This window comes from Camelus bactrianus, chromosome 34 (assembly GCF_048773025.1).
Source record: "Camelus bactrianus isolate YW-2024 breed Bactrian camel chromosome 34, ASM4877302v1, whole genome shotgun sequence".
Taxonomy (NCBI): domain Eukaryota; kingdom Metazoa; phylum Chordata; class Mammalia; order Artiodactyla; family Camelidae; genus Camelus; species Camelus bactrianus.
This window is the reverse complement of record NC_133572.1, coordinates 5,550,002-5,574,938: the sequence shown is the minus strand read 5'-3', so window position 1 is coordinate 5,574,938 and position 24,937 is coordinate 5,550,002. Positions and strand designations below refer to the sequence as shown.

At 47.2% G+C, this 24,937-nt stretch overlaps 1 protein-coding gene and 1 long non-coding RNA gene across 5 annotated transcripts; one reads left to right on the top strand and one right to left on the bottom strand.

Annotated features, from left to right (window-relative positions):
- Positions 1 to 1,652: 1,652 nt before the first annotated feature.
- Positions 1,653 to 5,583, bottom strand: LOC141575943 (uncharacterized). Its single transcript, XR_012504072.1, has 2 exons — positions 5,443 to 5,583; positions 1,653 to 4,455 (listed from the first exon to the last, which is right to left on the bottom strand). It is a non-coding gene; the product is annotated as an uncharacterized LOC141575943 (long non-coding RNA).
- On the top strand, positions 4,776 to 24,313 carry FOXJ2 (forkhead box J2). 4 transcript variants are annotated; one of them, XM_074357801.1, is made up of 12 exons: positions 4,776 to 5,961; positions 9,120 to 9,219; positions 11,837 to 12,183; positions 14,077 to 14,151; positions 14,874 to 14,942; positions 15,119 to 15,259; positions 15,726 to 15,924; positions 18,251 to 18,622; positions 19,026 to 19,127; positions 19,673 to 19,882; positions 20,432 to 20,530; positions 21,577 to 24,313. In XM_074357801.1, exons 3-12 carry the CDS (start codon positions 11,851 to 11,853, stop codon positions 21,663 to 21,665), a joined length of 1,689 nt encoding a protein of 562 aa, XP_074213902.1. In that variant the 5' UTR covers positions 4,776 to 5,961; positions 9,120 to 9,219; positions 11,837 to 11,850; the 3' UTR covers positions 21,666 to 24,313. The 4 variants fall into 4 exon arrangements, with proteins under 4 accessions (XP_074213902.1, XP_074213901.1, XP_074213899.1 ...); XM_074357800.1 differs by having other exon boundaries at positions 9,120 to 9,270; XM_074357798.1 differs by lacking the exon at positions 9,120 to 9,219 and having other exon boundaries at positions 4,777 to 5,961.
- Positions 24,314 to 24,937: the final 624 nt, after the last annotated feature.

Sequence of the window (24,937 nt, the reverse complement as noted above, 5' to 3'; positions counted from 1 at the left end):
TTTCCCTATCTTTCCCTAAAGGCAAGGTTAAACCCCATCCTTTTAGGCAGTGTAAGTAAATGGGAAGTCTGGGACGCAAGGTTCAGAAGAATTTAATTATCACGTATATTGCAGGAAGCCACGGCACACGCTGGCTCGGTTGAGTAAACAGGAAACTATCGACCCCACGCAGGAAATGACCTTGTCCCAGGGGAGCGAAGGTGCCGCGGATTTCCCTTTTTCCTTCAGTTCCCGTCTAAACGCATTTCCGGGTTTCGATCAATTTGGTCCTTCAGTGCCAGAGCCGACTCCTTTCGGCTCTTCCCTGTCCCACCCTAGACGGCATCCCTGAGCGAATGGCCAATAGGCCCTTTCCTTTAGTGGACATTTTTAGGCCTCGCTTTACATCACAGCAAATCTCAACCAATCAGTAGTTGGGGTAGGAGGTACCCAAATAATCTTCACTTCCTTCCCAAACAGCTGCCCCTCGCTCGCGTCATCCTGATAGATTACTTAGGTAGCCAATCAACAAGCAACTTTGGGCCCGGCCTACCTTAAAACCAATCAATTAAAATGAAGACGGGGAATTGGGCGGAGAATGAAAAACTTGCCCCCTCTTTTGGAAATGGTTTGGAGAGGTGCGTTCGGACCTCGTGAACTTACAATTTTACGCCAGCGATCACCGCATACTGCGTATCTCAAACGCTCCAGTTCTGCGCCCCTTGGACCTCACCCCAATCTGAGCCCCACCCTTCACAGGCCTCCCCCATCACCCATTTCAGTAGAACACATCCCTCTCCTGAATCCTCCGGAAAAGAACTAAACCCCAGAGGCCCGTGCTTTACACGCTCCTCCCCGCGCCGCAGAGCAGGGGGAAGGAGAGACCCTGCAGCCTCTGGCGCCAATCTTTCCATTCAGTGCGTCTCTCCTCCCTTCCCCACGTTCCCGGGTCAGAGCTGACACGGGAGTGGGAGGAGCCGAGGGGGGGCGGCCCGCTCCGCTGAGGGAGAGGCTACAGCTTCTTAAGGTGGCACCAAGCTGTTGGGTGGCTGGGCCTCTGAACCACTGGGATGGGACGTCCTCCTGCCTCCCAACGTCGCTTCCCACGCCGTGTCTCATCTCTGGTCTCCTAACCGTAGTCCTAGTCTTATTTTTAGAAACAATACACAGGTTAGGTAGAGGATATAAAGTTAAGCTAATAAAATAATGAAGCTATTCAAAGAAAATACAAACCGTGAAGAGAACTTTTCCTTTACGATTTAATCACTTGTGCTGTGTTCTCTTCTTTTTCTCCAGAGATTACCTTTTAAAGCAGCGGCTAGAATTTTTCTGACGTGCAAATATGAGCTCAGATTTTGTCTGATCAATATTTCTAAGTGAATGGCTTGTATGATTGTTTATTATCTCCCCGCCCAGATCTGACGAAGCCTCTGAAGGAAGCAAGAACCCGTAGTGCCTAGTGGCTGCTCCTCCTTTTACCGAGGGTCCCTTGAAGCTGGAAGAGGGGAGGTGGTATTTTGGGGCCGCCTTGCAGCCTCCCCTATGGTTAAGTCTTCTCATTTGTAAGATGGGGATAATAATACCTACCTTCCAGGTTTAGTGTGACTACTAAAAGACTTAGTGAAATGAAAACACATTGTAATCTGAAAGGTGTGAAAAAACATTAGACGATGTTATAAATGTAAGGCATATAATCATAGTAAACATTTACATGGTTCTTACTATGTTCCAGCACTTTTTACACAGATTTTTAAAAACTGTTTTGTAAAATTTCAAAGACATATATAAGTAGAGAGAATAACATTAAACACAAACAAGTCCATGTTTGTAATAAGCAACACACTTGCCTAATCTTTTATTATCTATGCATCTCTCCTCCATCACTGATTTTGAAGCAAATTTCAGGCATTTCACAATACTTCAGTATGCATCTTTAAAAGATAAAGGTGTCTTAAAAATAATAACACTATTCTGTTAACACAACTAAAATATAATAATTCTTTGATATCACCAAAGCCAGGATTGAAATTTCACCAATTGCTTTTTAATATTTTTTCCAGTTGCTTTCCCAAATGTCTACATTTTATATTTGATGGATAGGTCTCTTGATCCATATACACTGCATTTCATTGATGTGTCTTTTAAGACTCTTTCAATGTCTAGGTTCCCCTTCCTTCATGCACTTATCTAAGTGCATTCTATGCATGAAACCCCAGCACTCTGAAATAGGTAATATTATTACCTCCATTTTACTGATGAGAAAACTAACAGAGCAGTTTAAATGACTTAAGTACTCAGTTACTGCATATCAAAGCTGGGATTTGAATACATGAATTTTATCCACTATACCATGTTTCATAAAATACCCAAGTCTTACATAAATGCTTCCAAAATGTGTATTGAGGCATATTGATCATCAATATTGCGAAGAAGTGTTTTGCTCAAAGTAGACTAGCACTCAAGAAGAATTATATAATATGTTCTAGAGAAGTGTGGATCCTTGCATTTTGATTCCTTGCATGTTTCAGTGGCTATATGTTTATTCTGCTCCATATCACCCTCCTTAATAGAAAGTAAGGGGAGAATTAATGCAAATGCTTCTCCCTGTCATAGGGTAAAAACAAAACTAGTTTATCAATTTCTTTTTTTAATTAAAAAAATTACATAAGGAAAGACCATAAAAACATTAATACATAGTGTTTGATATGGATGTAGAAAATGAGGTAAATTATAATAATCTTTGGTATATATCCATCTATGTGTATATATATATATATATATATATATACACACACACACAAATATATGCACACACATACCTATATATTTTAAAAAGCAACTATCTAAACATATTATACAAACTGTTTTTTAACACTATTTTCTCACTGGAATATATTTAGGTATATGAAAAAATGGATTCTTTAAAATAATACCTGTCTGTTGCAAAATATCTAAATAGTAAAGGAGACATAAAAAGAAAAATAACTCCTCCCTCACTAATTCTACTTCTCAGAGTTAAATAGTATTCTATTACACAGCTGCACCATCGTGTATTTAACTTTATTATGGATATTTAAGTTGTTTCCAATTTTCTACAGTTATAAGTAATGCTGCAGCAAATATCGTGTATATGTCAAATAATTTCTTGAACTTTTAATTTTTATCAGTTTCTAGGAAAAGAGAATCTAATCCTTCCCTAATTTTCCTATTTTTAGTTTTTTAATTTTTTTTTTAGTTTTTAATTTTCCCAGCTCCTTAAATTCCATATATATAAAAAATGTCAAAAAAAAAAGGTTGAAAAAAGAAACATAACAAAACACCTAACACATAGCAAGAAACATGTGATGCTAAACTATGTGTGGGAGAATGAATTAATACTTCAAAGAGGAGGAGAAAGTAACAGCTTTAATCCTGGATATTGGAAGGGTGGTAAGAAAGAAAAGACTCAATTGGAATTCATTTCCTTTAATTACAATTAGAGGAATGACTTTGAATTCTGACAGCTCAGGAAAACGGAATAGAAGTTGAGTCATTTGGATTTTGGACTTGTTAGTTTAAGTCCTGACTTTGCTACTTACTAATCATTTGAACTCAGACATAGTCAATAACTCTGAGTCAGTTTTCTCATCTGTAAAATAGGTATAATAATAATGCCTTATGGGATTGCTAGAAGAATTAAATGTGATAACGCATGCATAGCTCAACGTGTGGCACATTGTAAATATAATGTAATTATTTATTTAAATAAAATACAGTGTTTTATATTTAGTCAGAAGGCAAAAAAAGACTTTATTATCTAAATGTGAAATACAGTGAACAAGCTGTAATCTTGAATATGCAGGGTTTTTTTTTTAGTAATTAAAATATTTCATGGTTAATATTTTCTCTTTCTTATTATTTTATGTGACAGTAAATAGGGTAGTTTGAGAAACGTCTAATAGGCCAGAGGAGGAAATATATAAGAATTTGCAGAGAAGTAACATGATTCCAGGAGGAGAAGTGGACATGGTCTGCCTCGGGGCGTCTTCTGTCTCTGGGTGGGGATTATTCTGTACGGGGCAGAGGATGAGAGCAGGTCATTCTGTGACCAGGATGAGAGATGCTATAGGATTGTCAGGGGAACTGATGCCAAACCGTGCAGTTTAAAGAGCATTTTCACGTAAAGGCGCTCATTTGACTCTTGCAGCAGCCTTATTGGGTAGGCAGGGCGAGTATTAGGATCCGCTCTTCGCCGACCAAGAGTCCATAGAACAAGGGCCTTGCACAACTTTATAAAGCAAGATTTTCTGATGTTCAGTGCAGAGTTTTCTCCGTTGCACGTTCATTTCTCGCTTTATACATTCAACAAGCATTTACTGAACTCCAGGATGGTATCGGGGTAACATGTTAACTTCGCCCCAACCCCATAACCCTTCAGAAGCTATCTCAGGGGAAAGAGAAGCCCAGCACATTCTTGAGAAAACCGGAGACGATCATCTGTATATAGAAGACAATGAAAAAAAGGTCGGTGTGGCAGACTGAGAGTGTTGAATTGCAATTGACAGTTCGCGTGGCGCGAACGACGGAATCTCCCGATGGACAGCAGGGGGTTGTCATCTTGGGTGGATGCCGAGCGGCACGGAGCCGCGCGGCGGGGTGGCGGCCGGAGGGGAGCGAGGGCGGCGCGCCGGCGTGTCCCCCGGGAGCGCGGGAGCGGCGGTGCGGCTCCCCGGGCGGAGCTCGGCTCCCGGGGCGGAGCGCACCCCCGGCGGCGCGGCCCGCGGCTCGGCGCCGCCCGCTCCTCCTTAACCCGCGCGGGGAGGCGGTGGCGGCGGCGGCCCGGCGGGCGGGGGCGGGGGAGGGGCGCCGAGCGCGGCGCGGAGGCCGGGGAGGAGCCGGGGCCTGCAGCGGAGCCTAGCCGAGCCCGAGCCCCAGCCGAGCCCTGACACTGTCCGTCCGCCTCCTGGCTCCCCGGGAGCCCGGACCGGCCGGAGCCCGAGCGGTGGTGGCGCGGGGAGCCCCGCGCGCCGGAGGGAGCGAAGCGGACGGGACGGGACTAGAGGAGGCGCGGCCGCCGCAGGAGCCGCCAGTGACGGGAGTCGGGAGCCGCGGCCTCCCGGCCCCTGCTGCCCAGGCCAGCTCCGGCGGAGCGGGGAGTACGAGAACCCCACCCTCGGGGGCGCCCCAGGAGCGGAGGCGGGAGCGGGGACGGAGTGGAGACCCTTAGCGCTCGGGCGAGGGAAAGAAGGGACCCCTCTCGGGGGCGAGTCTCTCCTCCCTAGGGCCGAGGAAGAGCCCCACACCGGCCCGGGAACAGAGCTCCAGAAGTAGAACGGGGTGATCCTTCCCAAAGGCGGCCGAGTGAGGCGCCCCGACGTGCCTCCACTGCTCCAAACACACTCTCAGCAGTCCTGGACTTTCGAGGCTAAGGGCAAGGGGGCTATGCCAATGGAGTAGGCACCCTGCCTCCTCCCCAGTACTCACAGCGCAGAGGACTCCTTAAATTCAGAAGCGGAGGACACTCCTTGGAAAGAAGAGGAATCAGCTCTCAGCCTTTCAGGAGAGGGGAAGGAATTCCCCAACTTCCTTGTACCTAGACAGTGGAACAGGGCAAAGCCCCTCCGCTCAGGTCTCCAGCAGAAGGAAAGAGCCCTCCACTCCAGGCAGATTCAGTTTGGGGGGGAGGGGGACTCCCCCGAGGGGGAGGAGACAACTCCTGGTTGGGAGAGGCTCCTCCCCTCCTCCCCAGGGAAACTGGCCGAGTGTGGGGGGTGTGCCACCTTCCCCAGGTAGGACCTCCTTCTCCTCCTCCTCCCCCTCCTCCCTCCGCTCCTCATCCTCTGGGAACCCAGTTCTCCTCCCCAGCTTGGGAGGCTCCGCCAAACACAGGAAGAGCCACTGAAGATGAGGCTCTCCATCTGCCTTTGAAGAGGGGAGACCCTCCAATCCCAAACTCCAGTGCCAGGTGGTCCCCTCCCTCCGCGGGGGGAAACTTGGAGACAGGTTAGTGTTCTCTTTCATCTTCTCTCTGTCATCTTTAGGCACTAGTGGGTGTAGGGGGCTGAGACGGTTTCTTGGGTTTCATTACTTGGGAAGGTGGAGTGATAACTCAGAGAACCTTCTGGGAAATGTGTTCTGAAGCTGCTGGATTCAAACCCTCATCTCGCTTCAGAGGGTCTTGAGAAATGGGTTTCTTAGTGTTTGGGGACTAAAGGGATGGGAGTCATTTGAGGTCCCCAGGGACGAGTGTTTTCCTGCTGAGGGCAGAGGGATATCAGAAAACGCCTGCCTCTTCAGTGCTCCATCCATGCAGTGTGGTAACGATGGACTCTTCCCAGCTGGACTCCCGTGCCACCCTCTATCCTTGGGCTTTTTCACCCAGAGAGTGCGCCCTCACTAAAGTCATGGTGGCATTTCGTGGCCTGGCCTTGTTGGGGCTTCCATTGGTATTACATTTTCTTATCTGTAACCCTAGGTCGCTAATGTCCACCAGAGCTGTTCTCTCCAACCCACTGTGATTACTGCTTCCTTAATAAGAAAGGCAGTCTGTCTCCACTCACCCTACCTCTGACACCAAGAGACCTCCTCTCATGACATCCCCACTCTGGCTGGAAGCATGTCTTACCAATAAAATCCACAGGAAAAATGGGGATCCCTTGCCCTGAAGCAAGGGGGAAGGGTGCAGGGAAACACCAGCTCCGCGGTAAAGTTCTTCCCTAATGCTGGCCGGGTACCACTGCCCCAATGCCTGACACCACTCCTGTCCTTCACTGACAGTTCCTTAGGAAAAGGCAGATACTGGACAGGAGAGGAGAGTGGCTGCTCAGCCTCCTTCCAGTCTGCCATCGAAATAAGTTGGCTGCCAGGGAGATTTGACCCCTGAGGAGTTTACTTTCAGAAAAGCGCTAATAGTGATGTCCTCCCCCATCCTGTTTCTTGTTCAGTTCTGGGGCTCTGGAACCTTATATGTAAGTATTCTTTCATAAGATAATAGCAAGAATCATAGAAGCCCAGAATCTTCAGAAAAGGCAAGAAAAAGGTGCCCGGAAATCCTTCTAGCTGAGCCTGGGCTGTGGGTTTAGTAGCGCTGCTCTGCCTTTCAACCTGGGATCCAGAGGGAGGGTATAATGCAGTAGAGTGCATGCTTACCATGCACAAGGTCCTGGGTTCAATCCCCAGTACCTCCTTTAAACAAACAAACAAACAAACCTACTTACCTCCCCCCCTGCCCCAAATCAACCTGGGATGCCTAGCTGGGTGCCACCTTTCTGCCTTAGGAGAATCCTTGTCTCCTGTAAGGGGTCTTAGACCCCACAGGGAGTCCAAGTGGGAGGCTTCATCTTGTTTGGGTTTTTATGTTTCATCCTTTCTCTGCTGGGCATTGGGTGGACTGCCTAAGTCCCTAAGTACATCCACTTGGTCCTGGAAGCTGCCTGTTGGTCGTGGGACAGGACACAGGGCTATAAGCCAGGTTGGTATGGCTGTGCTGTACAGTGATGTGCATATGTTTCTTGATTCAGGTGGATGTGGCTCTCAGTCTGTGTTTTGAATGGGTATGTGTGTGGGGACAGGTACACGTGTGATTTTCAGATGAAGCCATCAATTACTTAGACCTGTATGTTGCTGGTAGGCCTCTAAAAGCAGGTGCAGGGATGCGGAGAGGGTGCTGGCCAGGATGCCCAGCTGGGAGGAAAGGCTTGGCCTGCCTTGGTCAGCCGGACCCCTCGCAAATGGCTGCACGAAAGCCACCCCCTACAGCAGGGCAGCCCAGTCTCAGGTTGGGACCACATCTTCTAGGACTAATAAGAGAGCTTCATTTCTGATATCTCTGGTCTGAAAAGCATTGGCTCTTAAATCTAGAACTCCCTCCCCCATTTTCTGAAAAGGGACGGCTCTGTGTAAGAGCAGCCTGTTTCTCACAAATTACTTTACCAGATGCTGGAACACAACTTGCTGAGTGGCTCAGAGTGAAGTGTCGCACGACACCTCCAGGTGTGCCACCGCCACATGGTGTAACTGGCTCTGCTGGGACTGAGCTTCCCCACTGCTCCTCGCCTCCGCGGAATCACTTAGAAGCAGATGGCTACAGGGCTGGATTAACTATGGTTTAGAGAGTGCCGTGTTCCAGATCGTGTCTAATGACTAGACCTAGTTCCCCCTGACAAATAAGAGATGATATTCCCCCATTTCTTCATTCTTGAGCATTTACTCAGTTCTGGCCTTGGTCAGAATTGGGGTGCTACTCTTCCCGATGGAAAAGTTTGAGATTCTGACGTCCTGAAAATGACTGCAAACTCAGTGTAGGCTTTGCAATGTAAACCACTGCAGGCTTGCTACTTCTAGTCTTACCTGTATGGTCTGTCAGTTTTCTAATTTTTAATTTCTAATAGTCTCTCTCATTTAAAAATAATAATTGCTCCACTTACATAACACTTAGTAAGTGCTTTAATATGTTTAACTCAAGGTAATCCTCACAACAACCCTATGTAGGTACAGTTATTATGTAGGTACTATTTTATAGTGAAGAAACTACCACACAGAGAGGTTAAGTGACTTGCCTGAGGTTGCACAGCAAGCAGGTAGTGGAGCCAGGAAGTAAGCCCAGGCACCCTGGCTGGTAATTGGTAACATGGTAAACTTAACCGCTGCTCTGTGAGTTTTATACAGAGCAAGAAGTTATCACTCCTTAATGCCTGACCTTGGTGCCCTGCGGAGAACAATAACTGGCTTTTTAGAGAAAATGGGAAGAAAACTGTGCCTGTTACTTTGGCTCCTCTGGGTCTCATCCAGGACCAGTCTTCCCCTCCACCAGGATGTCTTTGTGTTTTTCTCTGCCTTTCTCCTGTCTTCATCAGAGGTCCAGTGGATGGGATGGAGCCTGCCCTTTGGCTGCCTTTCCCAGTCTCTATGAGTATTTCCTTTGAGTTTTCCAGCTCACAGAGAAGAATGTAGCCTGACTCAGGTTCTGCCCCAGCCCAGTGGCACGAGGCCCACCTGGGGAGAGAGGTCTGGGTAACTAGGTTGTTTGGACTGAGACATGGAAGTACCTTTTGTGTGCCTTTCTAATAATAGCCCTGCATTTAAGCCTGGTGTCATTATTTTGGGGATTGTGGAATGTGTGGCTGCCTGAAGCTCCTGAAGCTTCATTCACTTCCCTCCAGGAATGAAGCTTTGACAGTGTGGATGCCTTCATCCCTGTTATCGAAGCGGGAAACTGAGGCGTCAGGACTTCAGGGAGCCAGGGATGGTCAGGGACATCCAGTGAGTCAGTGTCAAGGTTCGGAACAGAACCGGGGGACCTCATTCTCTGAGGTATCATGCACTGGGCTGCCCCTCAAGAATGGGGAAGTGATGGTGTGGGGGGTAGTGAGGAAGCAGGATGGGTTTAGGGAGAATGGTGCTCAGAGATCAGAAGGGTCTTTTGCTGCAAGCGTTTTGCAGGTCTTGTAGCTGGTAAGATCTGGAGGTATTTTGAGTGCTGGGGCGGTATCTGGAGGGCTGGTGGGGAGGGTGCTGGTGGAGAAAGGTTAAATTTAACCTCCGTGTCCTAACCTGGTGCTGGGCGAAGGATAGGGAAGGGCACAGAGCAAGTAGCAAAAGGCTGAGGGTGCTTCCCTTTCTGGAATTCTCAGTGATTGGCACTTGCCAGATGGGTTCTGTAAACTCCTTCGAATTTACTCTCCTGTCCCTCCCTGTCTAAGATGGGGAGAGTTTCAAACGAAATGTCCCCTGAAGGCTTCTTTGTCCCTAAGGTGAGATTTCCCAGGGATCTTTAGCAGGATGATAGGGAAGAGGGCAAAACTTCCTTGTGGACCCAGGAGAACCTTGGTCACTGGGAACCTGCACATTGTCATGTTCCTGGGATACATGTCAGCTGGGAGCCCACCTCCAGGACCCATCGATGCAAGGAAGTGCCCTGCTTTACCCCAGAGACTGTGCAGCTTTGACTTAGTGAAGTGCTGGGAGGTCTGAGCCGTCCTGGAATGACTTAATGTCCCTATTAGTTTCCAAGTTGTCATGGTTTTCGGACAAGGTGGTGGTGATGGGCTGGGAAGGAGCTAGGGAGAGGAGCTAAGGATAAAGGAGAAACCCCTTCATGATGCTGTTTACAAACAGAAACTTTGGATTTTTTTTCTCCTGTCAAGCAATTCTTAGGTTGCAATTGGGGCTCATGCTGCCCAGATTCCTGAAGCGCTAAGGTGTCTCCTTGAGCCTTGTGGAGTGGGCGTGTTGCTGGTGAGCAGCTCAGGGCAGGGGACATGCGTGTGCATGCAGAGGCTGCCTGGGTGGGGACCTGGCGGCAGAGGGAGATGAGTGCGAATGCTGACCCTCTGGAGAAAGTCCCAGGGGGAGAGGAATCACTACCTGGAGGAGTGAGCAGATAGCTTGCAAGGTGTGTTGGAGGCCGGAGAGAGGGGGGTTGAGCTTTTACCTACAAAGTGGGTGGGTTTGTGTGTAGTTGTACGTAATGCGTGTGCCTATAATCTGGGTGTGGATTTGGAGATTCCATACGGATTATGTTTTCAGTCCAGGATTCTGAACTCTGGCTCTTCAAAAGAAATGCCTTGATGGGACTGTCAGCAGGGGTCGGAGGAAGAAACACGAGCTGGGATCTGCTGGCCCGGTGCAGGCACAAGCCTGTTAGGCAGCAAGCGCTTAGGGGGTTGCTGGCACCGTAGCTAGGGGGGTGCCAAATGGCCAGCAAGTGGTTCCTGCCAGCCTTTCTAGACCCAGTTTTCCTCACCTTCCCCCACCAAGACGTCACTCGAGCTGCACCTCTCCGCCGGCGAGAGCGCCCAGGCTGCGTGGGTGGCGGCCGGGCGCGCAAACAGCAGGCGGGGGCGGTCTGGCAGCGCCAGGAGTTTGCATGGAGGTGCCGTGCCTGGTTGGGAAGGAAGGAGGGAGGAGGAGGGCGGGAGAAGCCGAGCCAGCTCTTCGCCCCAGAGTGGCTATTTTTAGTCCTGCTATCTGATTGTTACCGGTGCGCACACAGCTGGGTGTCTCCCCGGCGGAGCAGCCGGGCCAGCCGCTGGGAGGGCCTTGCCGATGACTTCTTCCTGGTGTCGGTGTCTGTGGGCGGGAGCTCGCAAGGGGGAGCTTTCAAGGTGCGAGGGCGGCTGGGCTCGGATCTGTTACCTCGGCGTGTGACTTTGTGCTCTGCTGGTAACGTACGCCGCGTATCTAATTGTGATCTGTTGATGTGTCTGGCATCTGCCCTTGGCTGGTTGTCACACTGTCACTTACGCTTGGGCTATAGCTAAGACGCCTCAGGTCCAAGTGTGTGGGATCAAAAGGACCAGCACAGGAATGTGATTAATATGAAACATCTTCGAAAGTGCGGGCGTGTGTTTCGTTATTGTACACTCTTGTTTACTCAACCTGTTTGTCTTCACATGTTCTTTCGCGCTGTCTGAGGATGTTGTGTGTCAATATAACAAGCGTCACATAATTGGAGAATAGACTTTGGCTGATTTTACCTGCTAAGTGTTTTGTTTGTTTGTTTTAATTTCTACATGGTTTTAAAATATTCTGTTGCTGGGCTTTAAGTAAAAAGAATTGAGGGAATAGCTCAATTTGGTGAGTGGTTTGATCTCTCTTTTCATCCTGCGTGAAGGGAGTGGCCTCTTGGCCACGTTCCACATGAAGATGTAGGAAAAGTACTGGAGAAGTGTCACCTGGTAGGTGATGGTGACATGTCCGTTTGGGGGTTCTGGGAACACCTGGTTGAGGGCTGTCCCATGAGAGGAGTTTTCTATGAATTAGAGTAGGGGGGAGCCTCCTTCCCTTAGAGCACCAGGATTTGTGTATTTCTTGCTGCCCGTAACCGCAGGTAGCACTCATCTATTGTTTTCCTCTTGCCTTTTCCTCTTCTCTGCAGAACCTCGAAGTACCATGGCTTCTGACCTAGAAAGTAGCCTCACCTCCATAGACTGGCTCCCCCAGCTGACCCTCCGAGCGACCATTGAGAAGCTTGGGAGTGCCTCCCAGGCTGGGCCTCCAGGCGGCAGCCGCAAATGTCCGCCAGGCTCACCCACGGATCCTAATGCCACCCTGAGCAAAGACGAGGCAGCGGTCCACCAGGACGGCAAACCCCGCTACAGCTATGCCACCCTCATCACCTATGCCATCAACTCCTCCCCAGCCAAGAAGATGACCCTCAGTGAGATTTACCGCTGGATCTGCGATAACTTCCCCTATTACAAGAATGCTGGCATTGGTTGGAAGGTGGGATGGCTTCCATAACCTGAGATCATTCTTAGCCTTGACAACCTTTTCCTCTGCTTTTATTTCTTCCTATAACATGGTCCATTTCACTCTGAGCTGTCTCAGTGATATGTGAACTTGAAATCGCAAATCTCCCATCCCTTATTTTTTTGCAGAGTTGAACAACTTTCAGAAGGTATCGTGGGGAAACTCCAGTGATACCGAGCCTCTCGGTATAGTTATGGGGGAGGCAGGATGCGGTCATACCCTCCTCTCTGGTTCCTCAAAAAGGAGATTCATTCATTTCACAGATTATCTATTGCCACCCTCTGTTCACATCACTGTGCAAGGCATGGCACTGCTCCAGCCCACCTAGAGGCAGAATCTCGTCAGATCTCCAAAACTTCATGGCACATAGTCATCTTTTAAAAAACTGTACCAAGAAAAAAATGTAGTATAATTAAGTCCTTTAGCAACAGCTCATCCACCAAGCAAGTAATGAGAAGAGGCTAAGTTGTTTGGCTGGAGATAAAGGAAGAAGGGGCCTCCTCTTCCAAGCAAAGAAGGAAGACTGATGGTCTCAGTCCTTCACAGCACAACTCACTTGCCAGCTGTGGAGTAGGAATGGGGATTTAATGCAGTATAGTCACTCTGTAAATCACCTGCTGACTTGCAGACCAGATGATGCGCTGGAGAGTGTTGAAGGCATTCCGTTTTTTCTTTATAAATATGTCCCTGCTAGCCGCCACCACCCCCAACCTCACCCAGCACAGGCATGCAACAATAGTTCTTTCCTCCAGGAGTATTTTCTTTCTTTTTCAGGGGGGAGGTAATTAGGTTTATTTATTTATTTATTTATCTTCTTAATGGAGGTACTAGGGATTGAACTCAGGACCTCATGCATGCTAAGCATGCGCTCTACCACTGAGCTAGACCTATCCCCTGATATTTCTTTCCTCCAAATGTGACCATTCTATGAGCTGTTGAGAAGACAGAAGGTGAACTGTGCCTTGTTTCACTCGTAATTTATATTTTGTTATCATTTACATAATTGGTTTTAAAACATTGTTCTTTTATTACTGATAGGATGAATTAAAGAACTGGGCAGATGTGTTTTTCTAAGTTAAAGTATAGTTGCTGTACAATATTAGATAAGTTCCAGGTGTACAATATAGTGATTCACAATTTTTAAAGATTATACACCATTTACAGTTATTATAAAATATTGGTTATATTCTGTGTATTGTACAATATATCCTGGTAACTTATTTTATACATAATACTTTGTACCTCTTAATCCCCTACCCTTCCGTGCTTTTTCCCATTGGTAGCCACTAGTTTGTTCTTTATATCTGTGTCTCCTTCTTTTTTGTTATGCTCACTAATTTGTTGTATTTTTTAGATTCCACATATAAGTGATATCACACAGTATTTGCCTTTCTCTGTCTGACTTATTTCACTTAGCATAATACTCTCCAAGTCCATGTTGCTGCAAACGGCAAAATTTCATTTTTTAAGGCTGAGTAGTATTCCATTATACGTATATACACCACGTCTTCTTTATCCATTCATCTGTTGATGGACCCTTAGGTTGGGGTAGATGTGATTTTGAGGCATTTATATACCTGTTGTCAGTTGGGTGGAACAACTGAAAAACTGTATACACTGCTTTCCAGAAGCACCTGGCAGTCAAATTTGTAGCCATTACCTCTCCTCGGCTTAATTGCTGCCTTTTTCTTATCTCATTGCTTTCGCTATCCGATAGGTAATTTCCTCCATCAGTAAAGTTAAGAAGTTTACACTGATAGTTGAACTTTAGTGTATGTTATGTCCCGTTGTGTCCCTCTGTGTCCTATTGGAAAATCTTCTGCTCTGCACGATGCTCAAATCTGACCTGCTTCTCTGCTTCCCTAGAATTCAATCCGGCACAACCTTTCTCTCAACAAGTGTTTCCGGAAGGTGCCCAGACCTCGGGATGACCCTGGGAAGGTGAGATTCTTTTGTGAGGGTGAAGGGAGGATCAGGAAGGAGCGAGAAGTAGTTGACAGCCCAGAGTCCTGTGGCTGTTTTAATTACCCAGAAGAGGAAAGCATGTTAATTCTTGAAGCAGCTTTTTTTTTTTTTATTCTTGGAGGAAGAGCTTGGTTATCAAGTTTGTGGCCCCCATTAGAATGAGTGATTAAGGGAGACTGTGAAATCTGTTTTTTAATAGAAACATTTATGAAAAAGTTGACTTCATGCTCCTTTTTATCCCCCCCCCCCACATGGCAGTCTTTCTAGATGTAAAAGGTGGATTTAATGACCTTTGTAGGAATTTTTCTATATGAAAAACCCATGATTTTATGTTCAAAGGGGAGAGGGTCCTTATCACTTGACAGATGTGGATTCTCAAGCCAAGAGAGCCTTCCCTCAGGTCACAGGGAAGGGAAAGGCTGGCATTTCCAGCTCTTTGAACCAGCTGCTGTTGTGCTGTTCTCCAGAACGATCGAGGCCTGTGTTTGGACCACAGTGGGTACCTCGGACATACTCAGTGAGCTGTTAGGACAAATTTAATCCTCAAAAATATCCAGTACCCTCAGGATTCTGTGTGACTCTCTAGTCATCTTTCTTAATGTAACTTATTTTGTATAAAAATCCTCTCAAATATCCACTTTTCCAAAGGGAGAAATTTCCATATGTAATGATTTTCTGGGGATGGGTTCTCCTTCTAGGGCTCTTACTGGACAATCGACACCTGCCCTGACATCTCCCGAAAGAGAAGACACCCCCCAGATGATGATGTAAGTCCCCACTTCCATGGGGAGATGACATTTCTGAGCCAGTTGCATCTTCTCCTGTATTTCCAGTTATTTCCTAAATTTGGGGTAAAGGACAGATACTGGCAGAGGTGAAGCCAGGGGCCTTGGGAGGATGTTTATCATCTGCTTACAGATTTTTGTTCTTTCACAACCTTCAGCTGTCCCAGGACTCACCAGAACAGGAGGCAAGCAAGAGCCCAAGGGGAGGCGTTCCAGGGAGTGGAGAAGCCTCGCTGCCTCCCGAGGGGAATCCTCAGATGTCACTGCAGAGCCCCACGTCGATAGCCAGCTACAGCCAGGTAGGAAGTAGAGGTGGCAGGGGGCGCAGGGCTGGGTGGCTGACTGGGTGGTTGAATAGATTCATGTATCAGTCGATTCAAAATTTTCTGATGGGTGTCTATGCTATAGTAGGCAGATACATTGGGAAAGAAGGAGAAAGCAAAAGAGGAAAGCTGAGAGAGAGGGAGGGAGAGAGAGAGGGAGAGAGAGAAGCAACAGAACTTTAAGAAAGATCAGGGGTAAAAAGTGAGAAGGAGAGCCAAAAAGTTTACAAGATGGGAAAGGTGAGCTGGGAGGTAACACAGGAAAAGGACAGGAGGCTACATCAAGGTCAGAACGAATGAGAAAAGAAGGAGAAAATGATGCTCATTCTTTGAAAACTTGGTGAGGGTGGCGAGGACAGGCAGGAGAGCCTGGTGTGTGTTAAAGGGTTGAGCTGGTCCCGCACTAGGATGGAGATCAGGTCTCTCTCACCTCTTTCTGCAGGGCCCAGCACCTGTGGATGGCGGAGCAGGGGCAGCTGGGGCTCCAGGCCGAGAGGGCGCTGAGGCCCCCCCGCCCCTGTATAACACCAACCACGACTTCAAATTCTCCTACTCAGAGATCAATTTTCAGGACCTAAGCTGGTCCTTCCGCAACCTCTACAAATCCATGCTGGAGAAGTCCTCTTCCTCCTCTCAGCACGGTGAGGCTGCGGGAGGGGGTGGGGAGGGGGGTTGGTGAGCTCTTCTGACTTAGAGCTGAAGGACAGCTGTTTCGGGAGGCAGGCTGCGTCATTAGCTTCTGAGTTGGCGGAATCCCCCTTCTAGAACTAAGGGTTGTGATTTTATGGTTGCCAGCAAGTCATTCCAAGGATGGCCACTAGGGGCCAGCAGTAGTTCTCTTTTCCTAAGGATCACAGTGTTTCATTGTGAGAATTTAATTTTTAGCATATTTATGTTGATTTTTATTAGGAATAATTTCAAGTAGATGCATAAATAGAGAAAGTAGTACAGTAAACCATCATGTTTCCATCGCCCAGTTTTAACTGTTACCGATATTTTGTTAAGCTTGTTTTGTTTACCACCCAACTTTTCGTTTAATTGGAGTAGTTCAAGGTACATCGTTCTACCTGTAAATACTAGTGCAGTATGCGTCCTTAATGATAAAGATTTTTCTTTTAGTTATCCATTGCCATTATCACTCCTAACATAATAAATAATGCTTCCTTAAAGATACATGCATGCCAGTGTTCATAGCAGCACTATTTACAGTAGCCAAGACCTGGAAGCAACCTAAATGTCCATCGACAGAGGAATGGATAAAGAAGATGTGGTGTATATACATACAATGGAATACTACTCAGCCATAAAAAGAATAAAATAATGCCATTTGCAGCAACGTGGATGGACCTAGAGAGGATCATACTAAGTGAAATAAGTCAGAGAAAGACAGATGTCATATAATATCACTTATATGTGGAACCTAAAATATGATACAAATGAACTTATTTACAAAACAGGAACAGACTCACAGACATAGAAAACAAACTTACGGTTACCAAAGGGGAAAGGAAGGGGTGGGATAAATGAGGAGCTTTGGACTAGCAAATACAAACTACTATATATAAAGTAAGCAACAAGGACCTACTGTATGGCACTGTTTAATATATTGAGTATATTGAACTATATTCAATACCTTGTAATAACCTATAATGGAAAAGAATATGAAAAAGAACAGATATATATAAATCACTTTGCTGAAGACCTGAAACTACTGTAACATTGTAAATCAACTCTACTTCAATAAAAACATTAGAACTAATACTTCTAACAATTTAAATATGGAAAAAAAAATTCTTCCTTAATATCAGTTTATATCTTGTCCATACTCACATTTCCCAGATTAACATGTGAGAATGCCTTGAAGTCGTTAGTGGGAGGCTCCTTGGGGGATCGTCTGGTTTGGCCCTCTGCAATTCCTGTTTAGTTTTTTGTTTTTTTTTTTTTTCATTTTTTAAAAGAATTTAGAGGTAGGGGTGAAGTCCGGATTTCAGGGGAATCATCTGACCTTCCTGTTCTGTACTGTGGCCTTGGACAGGCAGCAGGAGATGAATGGAATGATCAAAAGTAGTTAGCAGTCACTTTTGGGGAAATTTACATTAATTGTCATGAATTTCTTCTTTTATTTATTTCCTTTTATTATTATTTTTAACTGAAGTATAGCTTATTTGCAATATTGTGTCCATTTCAGGTGTACAGCAAAGTGATTCAGTTCTATGTATGTATGTGTATGTGTGTGTGTATGTGTATATATATACATTTTTTTCAGATATTTCCCATTATAGGTCATTACAAGATATTGAATATAGCTCCCTGTGCTCAACAGTGAATCCTTGTTGCTCTTCTAGTTTATCTGTAGTAGTGTGTATCTGCTAATCCCATACTCCTAATTTATCCCTCTCTTCTTCCCTCTCCCCTTTGGTAACCATAAGTTTATAAGTTTGTTTTCTATGTCTGTGAGTCTGTTTCTGTTTTGCAAATAGATTCATTTGTATTAGTTTTTAGATTCCATATATGAGTGATATCATATGATACTTGTCTTTCTCTGTCTGACTTCACTTAGTATGATCATCTCTAGGTCCTGAAGAGCGTAGGATAATAAGGAAAAGAAGAGAACAGAAACCCCATGGCTTTGTTTTATTTATAATTTACTTTTGAAATCAGATACCTGATTTCTTTTGAAACTGTGATTCCAGGCCTACATCTGAATCCCTGAAACATAGCGTCAAAAGGTGCACGCTGCCCTCTTGGCTAAAATTTCAGCAGTTGTCAGGCTGTCAAGGCCCTCCTGTCTGGTATACCGGCCGGGGGACCAAGGGAGCCAGGGGGCGCTGTGTCCCCGAGCATCCTGACCCTCTGCCTTTGTAGTCGGCCTTTTCTCTCTGAGGCCTCCCGTCTACCCCGGTGGAAATCCTGTTTAGGGGAAAATGTGTGGTCCAGCTCACCTGCCTGCTTCCTCCCACCCGGCAGGCTTCTCCTCTCTCCTGGGGGACATGCCGCCCTCGAACAACTACTACATGTACCAGCAGCAGCAGCCGCCGCCCCCGCAGCCGTCGCCCCAGCAGCCGTCGCCCCAGCAGGCGCCCGCCCAGGGCCCCTCCCCTGTAGGGGGTGCTCCTCCTCTGCACACCCCCAGCCCCGATGGTTGTACCCCGCCAGGGGGAAAGCAAGCGGGGGCCGAGGGCTACGGGCCGCCCCCTGTGATGGCCATGCACCCGCCCCCCCTGCAGCACGGAGGCTACCACCCTCACCAGCACCACCCCCACCCGCACCCCGCCCAGCCGCCGCCGCCGCCACAGCCACAGGCACAAAGTCAGGCCCCCATCAACAGTTCTGGCTTCGGTGAGTAAGGAGCGGGCACGCAGACCCTAGAGGGCCGTGGGGGACCCCCTTGTTCTGACTCTGGCACGAAGGTGCAGTTGGGTAGGAGGTTAACAGCGGATCTTTCAGCCTCACTCTCCCATGAGAGCTCATCTGAGCGACGGAAGATGCTACTGAGAGCTCTGCATCAGATTCTCGGACAAACTGGGGTTGTTTTACGTGTTCTCCTGCCTGTGAGCTGGGCTGTCTGTGCCTAAAGCGTTGGTAGCTTTACCAGGTCCTGAACCTCCGGGGAGGGAGGGTGAAATGGTCTTGGTGATGCAACTGAGAACACGCGAGGATGGGAGAACCTTGCCTCAGTCAGCCTGCTGTCCGTGCGCCACCGCCTCACTGGCTTATTCCCCTGTTCCCCTCCTCTTTCCAGCCTTCCCTCCTGACTGGTGCTCCAACATCGACTCCTTAAAGGAAAGCTTCAAGATGGTGAACCGGCTCAACTGGTCCAGCATTGAGCAGTCACAGTTCTCAGGTTAGTAATCAGAGGATGGGGCCTGGAGGGAAGAGGCACCCAGTGTGAGTGGAAAAACCCAGTGGAAACCAGAACCAGAAGTGGGGGGGGGGGATTCAGGGAAGTTTGAGGATGGAGGATTTCACGTGACCTTGGTACTACTTTCAAATGAATTCTGATTAACTTGGCCTTAAAATGTGCCAGTGGTTTCTTCTACTCAGTTTTAGCTCTGGGAGAAGGAAGGCTCTCAGGAATTCAGAAGCCCTTGACAACTGTTTTGTAGTTTTGTCGCCATTTACTGAAAATGTGACCATGGCTAATTCACTCAGTCACTTTGAAACTTTTAATTCATCAGTAAGAAGCAAATTATACTAAGAACTGAGTGAGGGAGAAATGGGGGGGTGAGGGGGGCCATTGAGAGCAGCGTGCTAACAGATGTCAGCGTCGGTGGCGCGTGTGATCGGCGGTGGTGCCTGACGGAGTGGCTGCAGCAGTGAGTTGGGCATCAAGCTGGCAGGGCTCTGGGGCCTCGACAAAGTTAGCATTTCATGCTTCTCTGTTTGTAGAGCTGATGGAGAGTCTGCGACAGGCAGAGCAGAAGAACTGGAGCCTCGACCAGCATCACATCGCCAATCTGTGCGACTCCCTCAACCACTTCCTCACCCAGACTGGTCACATGCCCCCCCAGGGGGGTTCCCACCGGCCACCTGCCCCTGCCCGCATTGCTGACTCCTGTGCCCTCACCAGTGGCAAACAGGAGCCAGCCATGAACCAAGGTACCCCACAGAGCAGGTTGCCAAGGAGGCGGAGACTTGACAATCAAAGCGGGGTAGGGGGAAGAGAAGGTCAGAAGAGAACCAAAAAACATTCTATGGCAAGGATCCAAATGGCAAAGAAATAGGGCATATGATTCCTTTTAGATCTTGATCTGGGAGGTCAGGTTTACTTAAGAAAAAAGAAGAGAGAGTCCGCATTCCAAATATGTGTCCTGGTCACCCCGACCTGGACCGTATCTGGGGAGTCACGATTCTCTACAATTATATGAGCTTCAGACCAGTGAAATGAGAGACTCAGCCATCCTGTGTCTATGTTTGTCATCCTCTGATAGCTGTGATATTTCACAATTCTAGTATCTGGTCCTTTTTTACCCTCAGAGGTGAGGACTGATGGCTTCTGCACAGTCTTGATGCCGGCAGGAGCCAGGGAACAGAGCAGGGAAGGGTGAAGAGCCTAAGGGGAGGAAGAAGACCTTCTCCTTCTCTGTCGGACCCTGCTTCTTTGAGTACAGTGATCCCACTCAAGTAACTCTTGTCTTGCTTTGGCAGTGAACTCTTATGTGCACCCTCAAGCACCCCACCTCTACCCTGGCCCATCGCCAATGTACCCACTCCCCACCCAGGACTCAGCAGGATACAATCGCCCAGGTAAGAGCCAGGAAGCTTGTTTCACCACCAGCTCAGCCCTCTCCACCCTGGCGAGTTGCCTCGCTTTCCTGGGGCTCTGAGCCTGTGGTTCTGGCCCTTTTGTCTGCGCCTTCTGGGAGGGGGTGAGACTTCGTGTTTCCCAGGGCCAGAGGATGTATGTCACGGGAGACTGAAGAAGACTTACTTTAAAATTAGCTGATGTCTGCAGTATTGAGAGGAAGTGAAAGTATGACTACAAACAGGAGAGAGACACATAGAACGTTTTAGTCTAGCTCTGGAGTCCAGCTGGGAGACACACTCAGGCAAATAAAATGAACACGTTATATAAACCTGCCTGCTTTGTGCCAGGTCTGCTTTCCTGTCCCCTGCCCTAGGGTACCAGGGTCCTGGGGCTGAACTATCTCTGATGGTGGGGCTGTAGCGGGGGACCCTCAGTGGTCATAAATAGTTCAGGATGCCCAGATCCTTCACCTTTTAGTGCATTTTAGGAAACTCACTATTATCAGCTGCCTTACCACAGTGTTTTCAGTTTTGGGGATGATATCTGACTCTCTGTCCCTGTGTGCCTAACTTTTTTTGGGGGGGAGTGTAATTAGGTTTATTTGTTTGTTTGTTTATTAGTGGAAGTACTGGGGATTGAACCCAAGACCTCGTGTGTGCTAAGCTCACACTGCCGCTGAGCTGTACCCTCCCCTTATCCCTGTGTACCTAATCTGGGTAATGCAGGTACACATTTCTACGCAGCTATTTCATCTAATGGTACATCCTGTATGTTTTTTTTAATCATTGTTGCATAGTCTTCATAAGCATAATTTTTAATGGCTGCATACTGTTATATTGCCACCTGGCCTCATTTACTCGATTTAGTTGATTCCCTGTGGCCTTGCTGAAGTGGTGGCGGCAACAAAAGTAACGCGGGGCTGATGAGGACAATAGTTCCACCAGACCTTCCCCATGGTGGTGTTTGGGGCTGACCACTGCCTGTCTGGATGGGTAGAACGGCTTCCCACCCACTCTCCTCTTAATCTCTTTCTCTCTTCCCACAGCACACCACATGGTCCCTCGGCCACCGGTTCCACCTCCTGGGGCCAACGAGGAGATCCCCGATGACTTCGACTGGGACTTGATTACTTAGTGTGTCACTGAATGTGGCCATTAGCCCAGGGCTGGGTGGTGAAGTCTGGCAGTGGGGAGACAGCAGCCCCGGCCCCTCCCTTCCACCCTTGCCTGTATATAGATATGTATCCTCTTTTTTTTTTTTTGCTTTCTCTGCCAGAGAAGCCACTGCAAGATGCTGCCGAAGATAACCCCTCTTTCTTGCCTCATTCTTCCTCTTCCTTCTTGTTTTTTCCTAATTCTTTTATTATTATTCTTATTATATTATTATTATTATTATTATTGGTTATATGCTGTCTCCAGTCTCCTGTCCCTACACCATGGACCCTGTCCACCTCTTGCTAGTTTAAAATCATCTGGCTGGAAGGTGAGGCCATGATCACCATGGAGAAAGGCCTCAAATTTTGATTTACCTTTCCCTTTGAGAAAGTCAACGCTAATCCTACCTTTTGGCCCCAAATCGTTTTTTGTGAACATCAGTTCAGTGCAGGACTGGAAGGGCCACATTATCAAGTAGAAGGGATCTGGAACACTGCTTGGCAGCCATGAATTTGCAGGTTTTACTCAATGGTGCTAATTTTGCCCTCTGAGCTCTTCCTTGTCCCTTTGTGTCTCCAGTCCTACTTCTGCTGACCTCATTCTCCATTGAGGGGAAGAGTGACGGTGGTGGTACAGGAGGGTGACAATAAAATCCTGGTGGAATGAGAGGTCTGGGTTGGGTTGAGTAGAATATGACAGAGAAGAGATGGAGAATAAGAGTTGGAAATTGGGTAGATGCTACTGTGTCAGGGATACTGCCCTTGGCTCATTCATGGCCCATTCTCTGTAGAAGATGGAGTTGATCTTAGCCAGAATCCTGCTTCTCTGGTAGGAATGAGCACAACTCTTCAGCATAGGTTCAGCTTTTTAGAGATGGTTTCAATTTAACCATTTTGGCTTTTTAAACATCATTTTCTTTGGACATTAACTGTGGCTTTTCTTTGCATTTCCACATAATCCTTCCATCCCTTTGTCTCATTCAGCAGATTTTATTCCGTTTTCCTGTAGTGGTTAGCTCAACCCTCCCACCCATCTGATTTTCTTCCCCCGTTTTCTGGGATTCTCCAGAAAGGAAAGTAACCCTTTATTACTTTTAGTTTTGTCATGTCCTAGGACAAGACAGGCATCTCTTCCCCACCGATCACAGCAGAACCAAACCTGGAGTATTGGTGGCAGACGAGGGGAGCTGCCATGGACATGGGTAGGGAAAATTTCAGTTATTTGACTATGTGGGCAAGTGCTTCTCTTGGAATCCAGATCACTGGGGCTGAAGCTTTTGAGATTAGGCTTTTTAGGGGGTGAAGGAAATTGGTAGGGGAGGATAAATAATCTAAAGGGAAGAGTTCCATGAGGGCCAAGGGAGACCCCCCCCTTCCCTCCCAGAAAAAGGTTTTAGGGATAACTCACCTCCTTTAACCAGGAGTGGCCATGATTTACTGCTGCAAAGTACTAAGTGTATATTTGATATCCATTGTTGAATTTTAGTTGTAAGAGGGAGGAACAGTTTTACTTCTGCTTTTATTTTACTGAATGTTCACTTTCTCAAAGCTACAGGACAAAATGTACGGAACAGACAAGGCCACTCTCTGATTTCTGCTTTTCATTCATATTCTTTATTTACCCATGCTTTCCGCTCTCCTGGTTTTTCCCCTCATCCGCCCTTTCTTTTCTTTGTCAGGGGTTATATATGAGAGTTTGTTGAAGAAGTCCAGTGAGGCTGAAGTAAGGGGGCAGGAAAGGGCAGTTAACCAAACAGCACTTTATTTCTTTGAAGTTCTTGGTAAGAAACGGGAGTGTGAGTGGCATGAATCCCCCACTGTGTCGGAGGGCACAAGCGGGGTTCAAGGCTGATGTCACATTCCCCATTGGGGAAGGAGAATTTCTCTTCGAGGCTGGCGGCATGCCTTTGCCCAGTGTCCCTAGCTGAGGCGTGTCTTCCTTCCTCCTTCCAATCAAGGTGCCTCCCATGCACAGCGTCCCCTCTGTTCTCCCAAAGAGCCCCCCTTCACAGACCATCAGTCCTCTTTCTCAACCCCCTGTCTACTCAGATCCACACAGGATTTGCAAGGGTAGATAAATCAGACCTGTTCGTGTCCCTGGTTCATAATTCATCTATGTCTTCTGAAAACTAGTTTCATTAAGAAGTTTGGGGCTAGGGCTGGACGTTGGCCTTCGGGCCTCCTGGGATTTTAGCTTCCCTCCACTAAACCCAGCCTTGCTAAAAGGCACAGGACAAACCTGACCTTCTTTGGGCCTCCATTTCCCTACCCCTCCATGCAATGGAAAGAATACTACTTTTTCTTGTTGGTCTGGCATTGCTGGACTTGAAGGTAGAGTTGTTGTTGTATTGGGTGATGTGTGCAAAACCACACGAGCTCACTGCCTACCCACGAGGAAACAAGGGAGAGAGTGGAGGAGAAGGACAGAAGGAGTAATTATTTGGTGCAGATCCACCCATCCCTGCCTTTCTCTCTTCAACCCCCATGTTTCTGGTTCGGTGAGTCCTTCACACCACCCATAATGCTTTGCATCGGTGCAGGCTGGGAAGGGGGTGTATGGTCTCACAAGTTGTTGTTGTTTTTTGCATGCTTTCTTAATAAAAAAAAAAAAAGAATGTTTATGGTTTTATCTTACTGGTGCTGGTCTCAAATTCATTTTTGCCAGGGTAGGAAAAAAGAAATGTGAAAGCATTTGTTTTCAATGGCCTCTTGCCCTCCTCCCACCACTGGGTGTCATTAGTGGACCCTGACATTTTTTGTAAGATTGATGGGTAAGAAGAATTAAGAACATGCCTTTCACATTCTTCTTTTCAAGTGCTATTAAATATAGCAAAATGTTTGTGGGAGAGGCAGTGCCCCCTTGCAGCTTGGTATGGGGACTAAGCCACCTTGCTTGCATTCTGGGATATTTTCAAGATTAAAGATACTACAATCTGAGGAGGGGTTGGCCCCCACTATGGGACTTCCATTGAGCACTTGCACGTACTCACCAGAGCTTTTCATCAGAAATGAAATTCCAGTTGTAGGGAAAGGAAAATAGAACTCTCAAAAGGAGTCCAGAATTGTCAACTATTGAATCTTTATAACTACGCCAAGATCATCACCCTAATATCCTATACACTAACCCTAGGAGTTTGGGACTTACACCCAGGGTCCTGTGAGCTGTGTTGGGATTTCCAGGAGTCTAGCTTATTGTCATTAGAGCAAGCTTAAAGCTACCCTCTTTGAGATTTATTTGCTGTGTGGTTAGGGA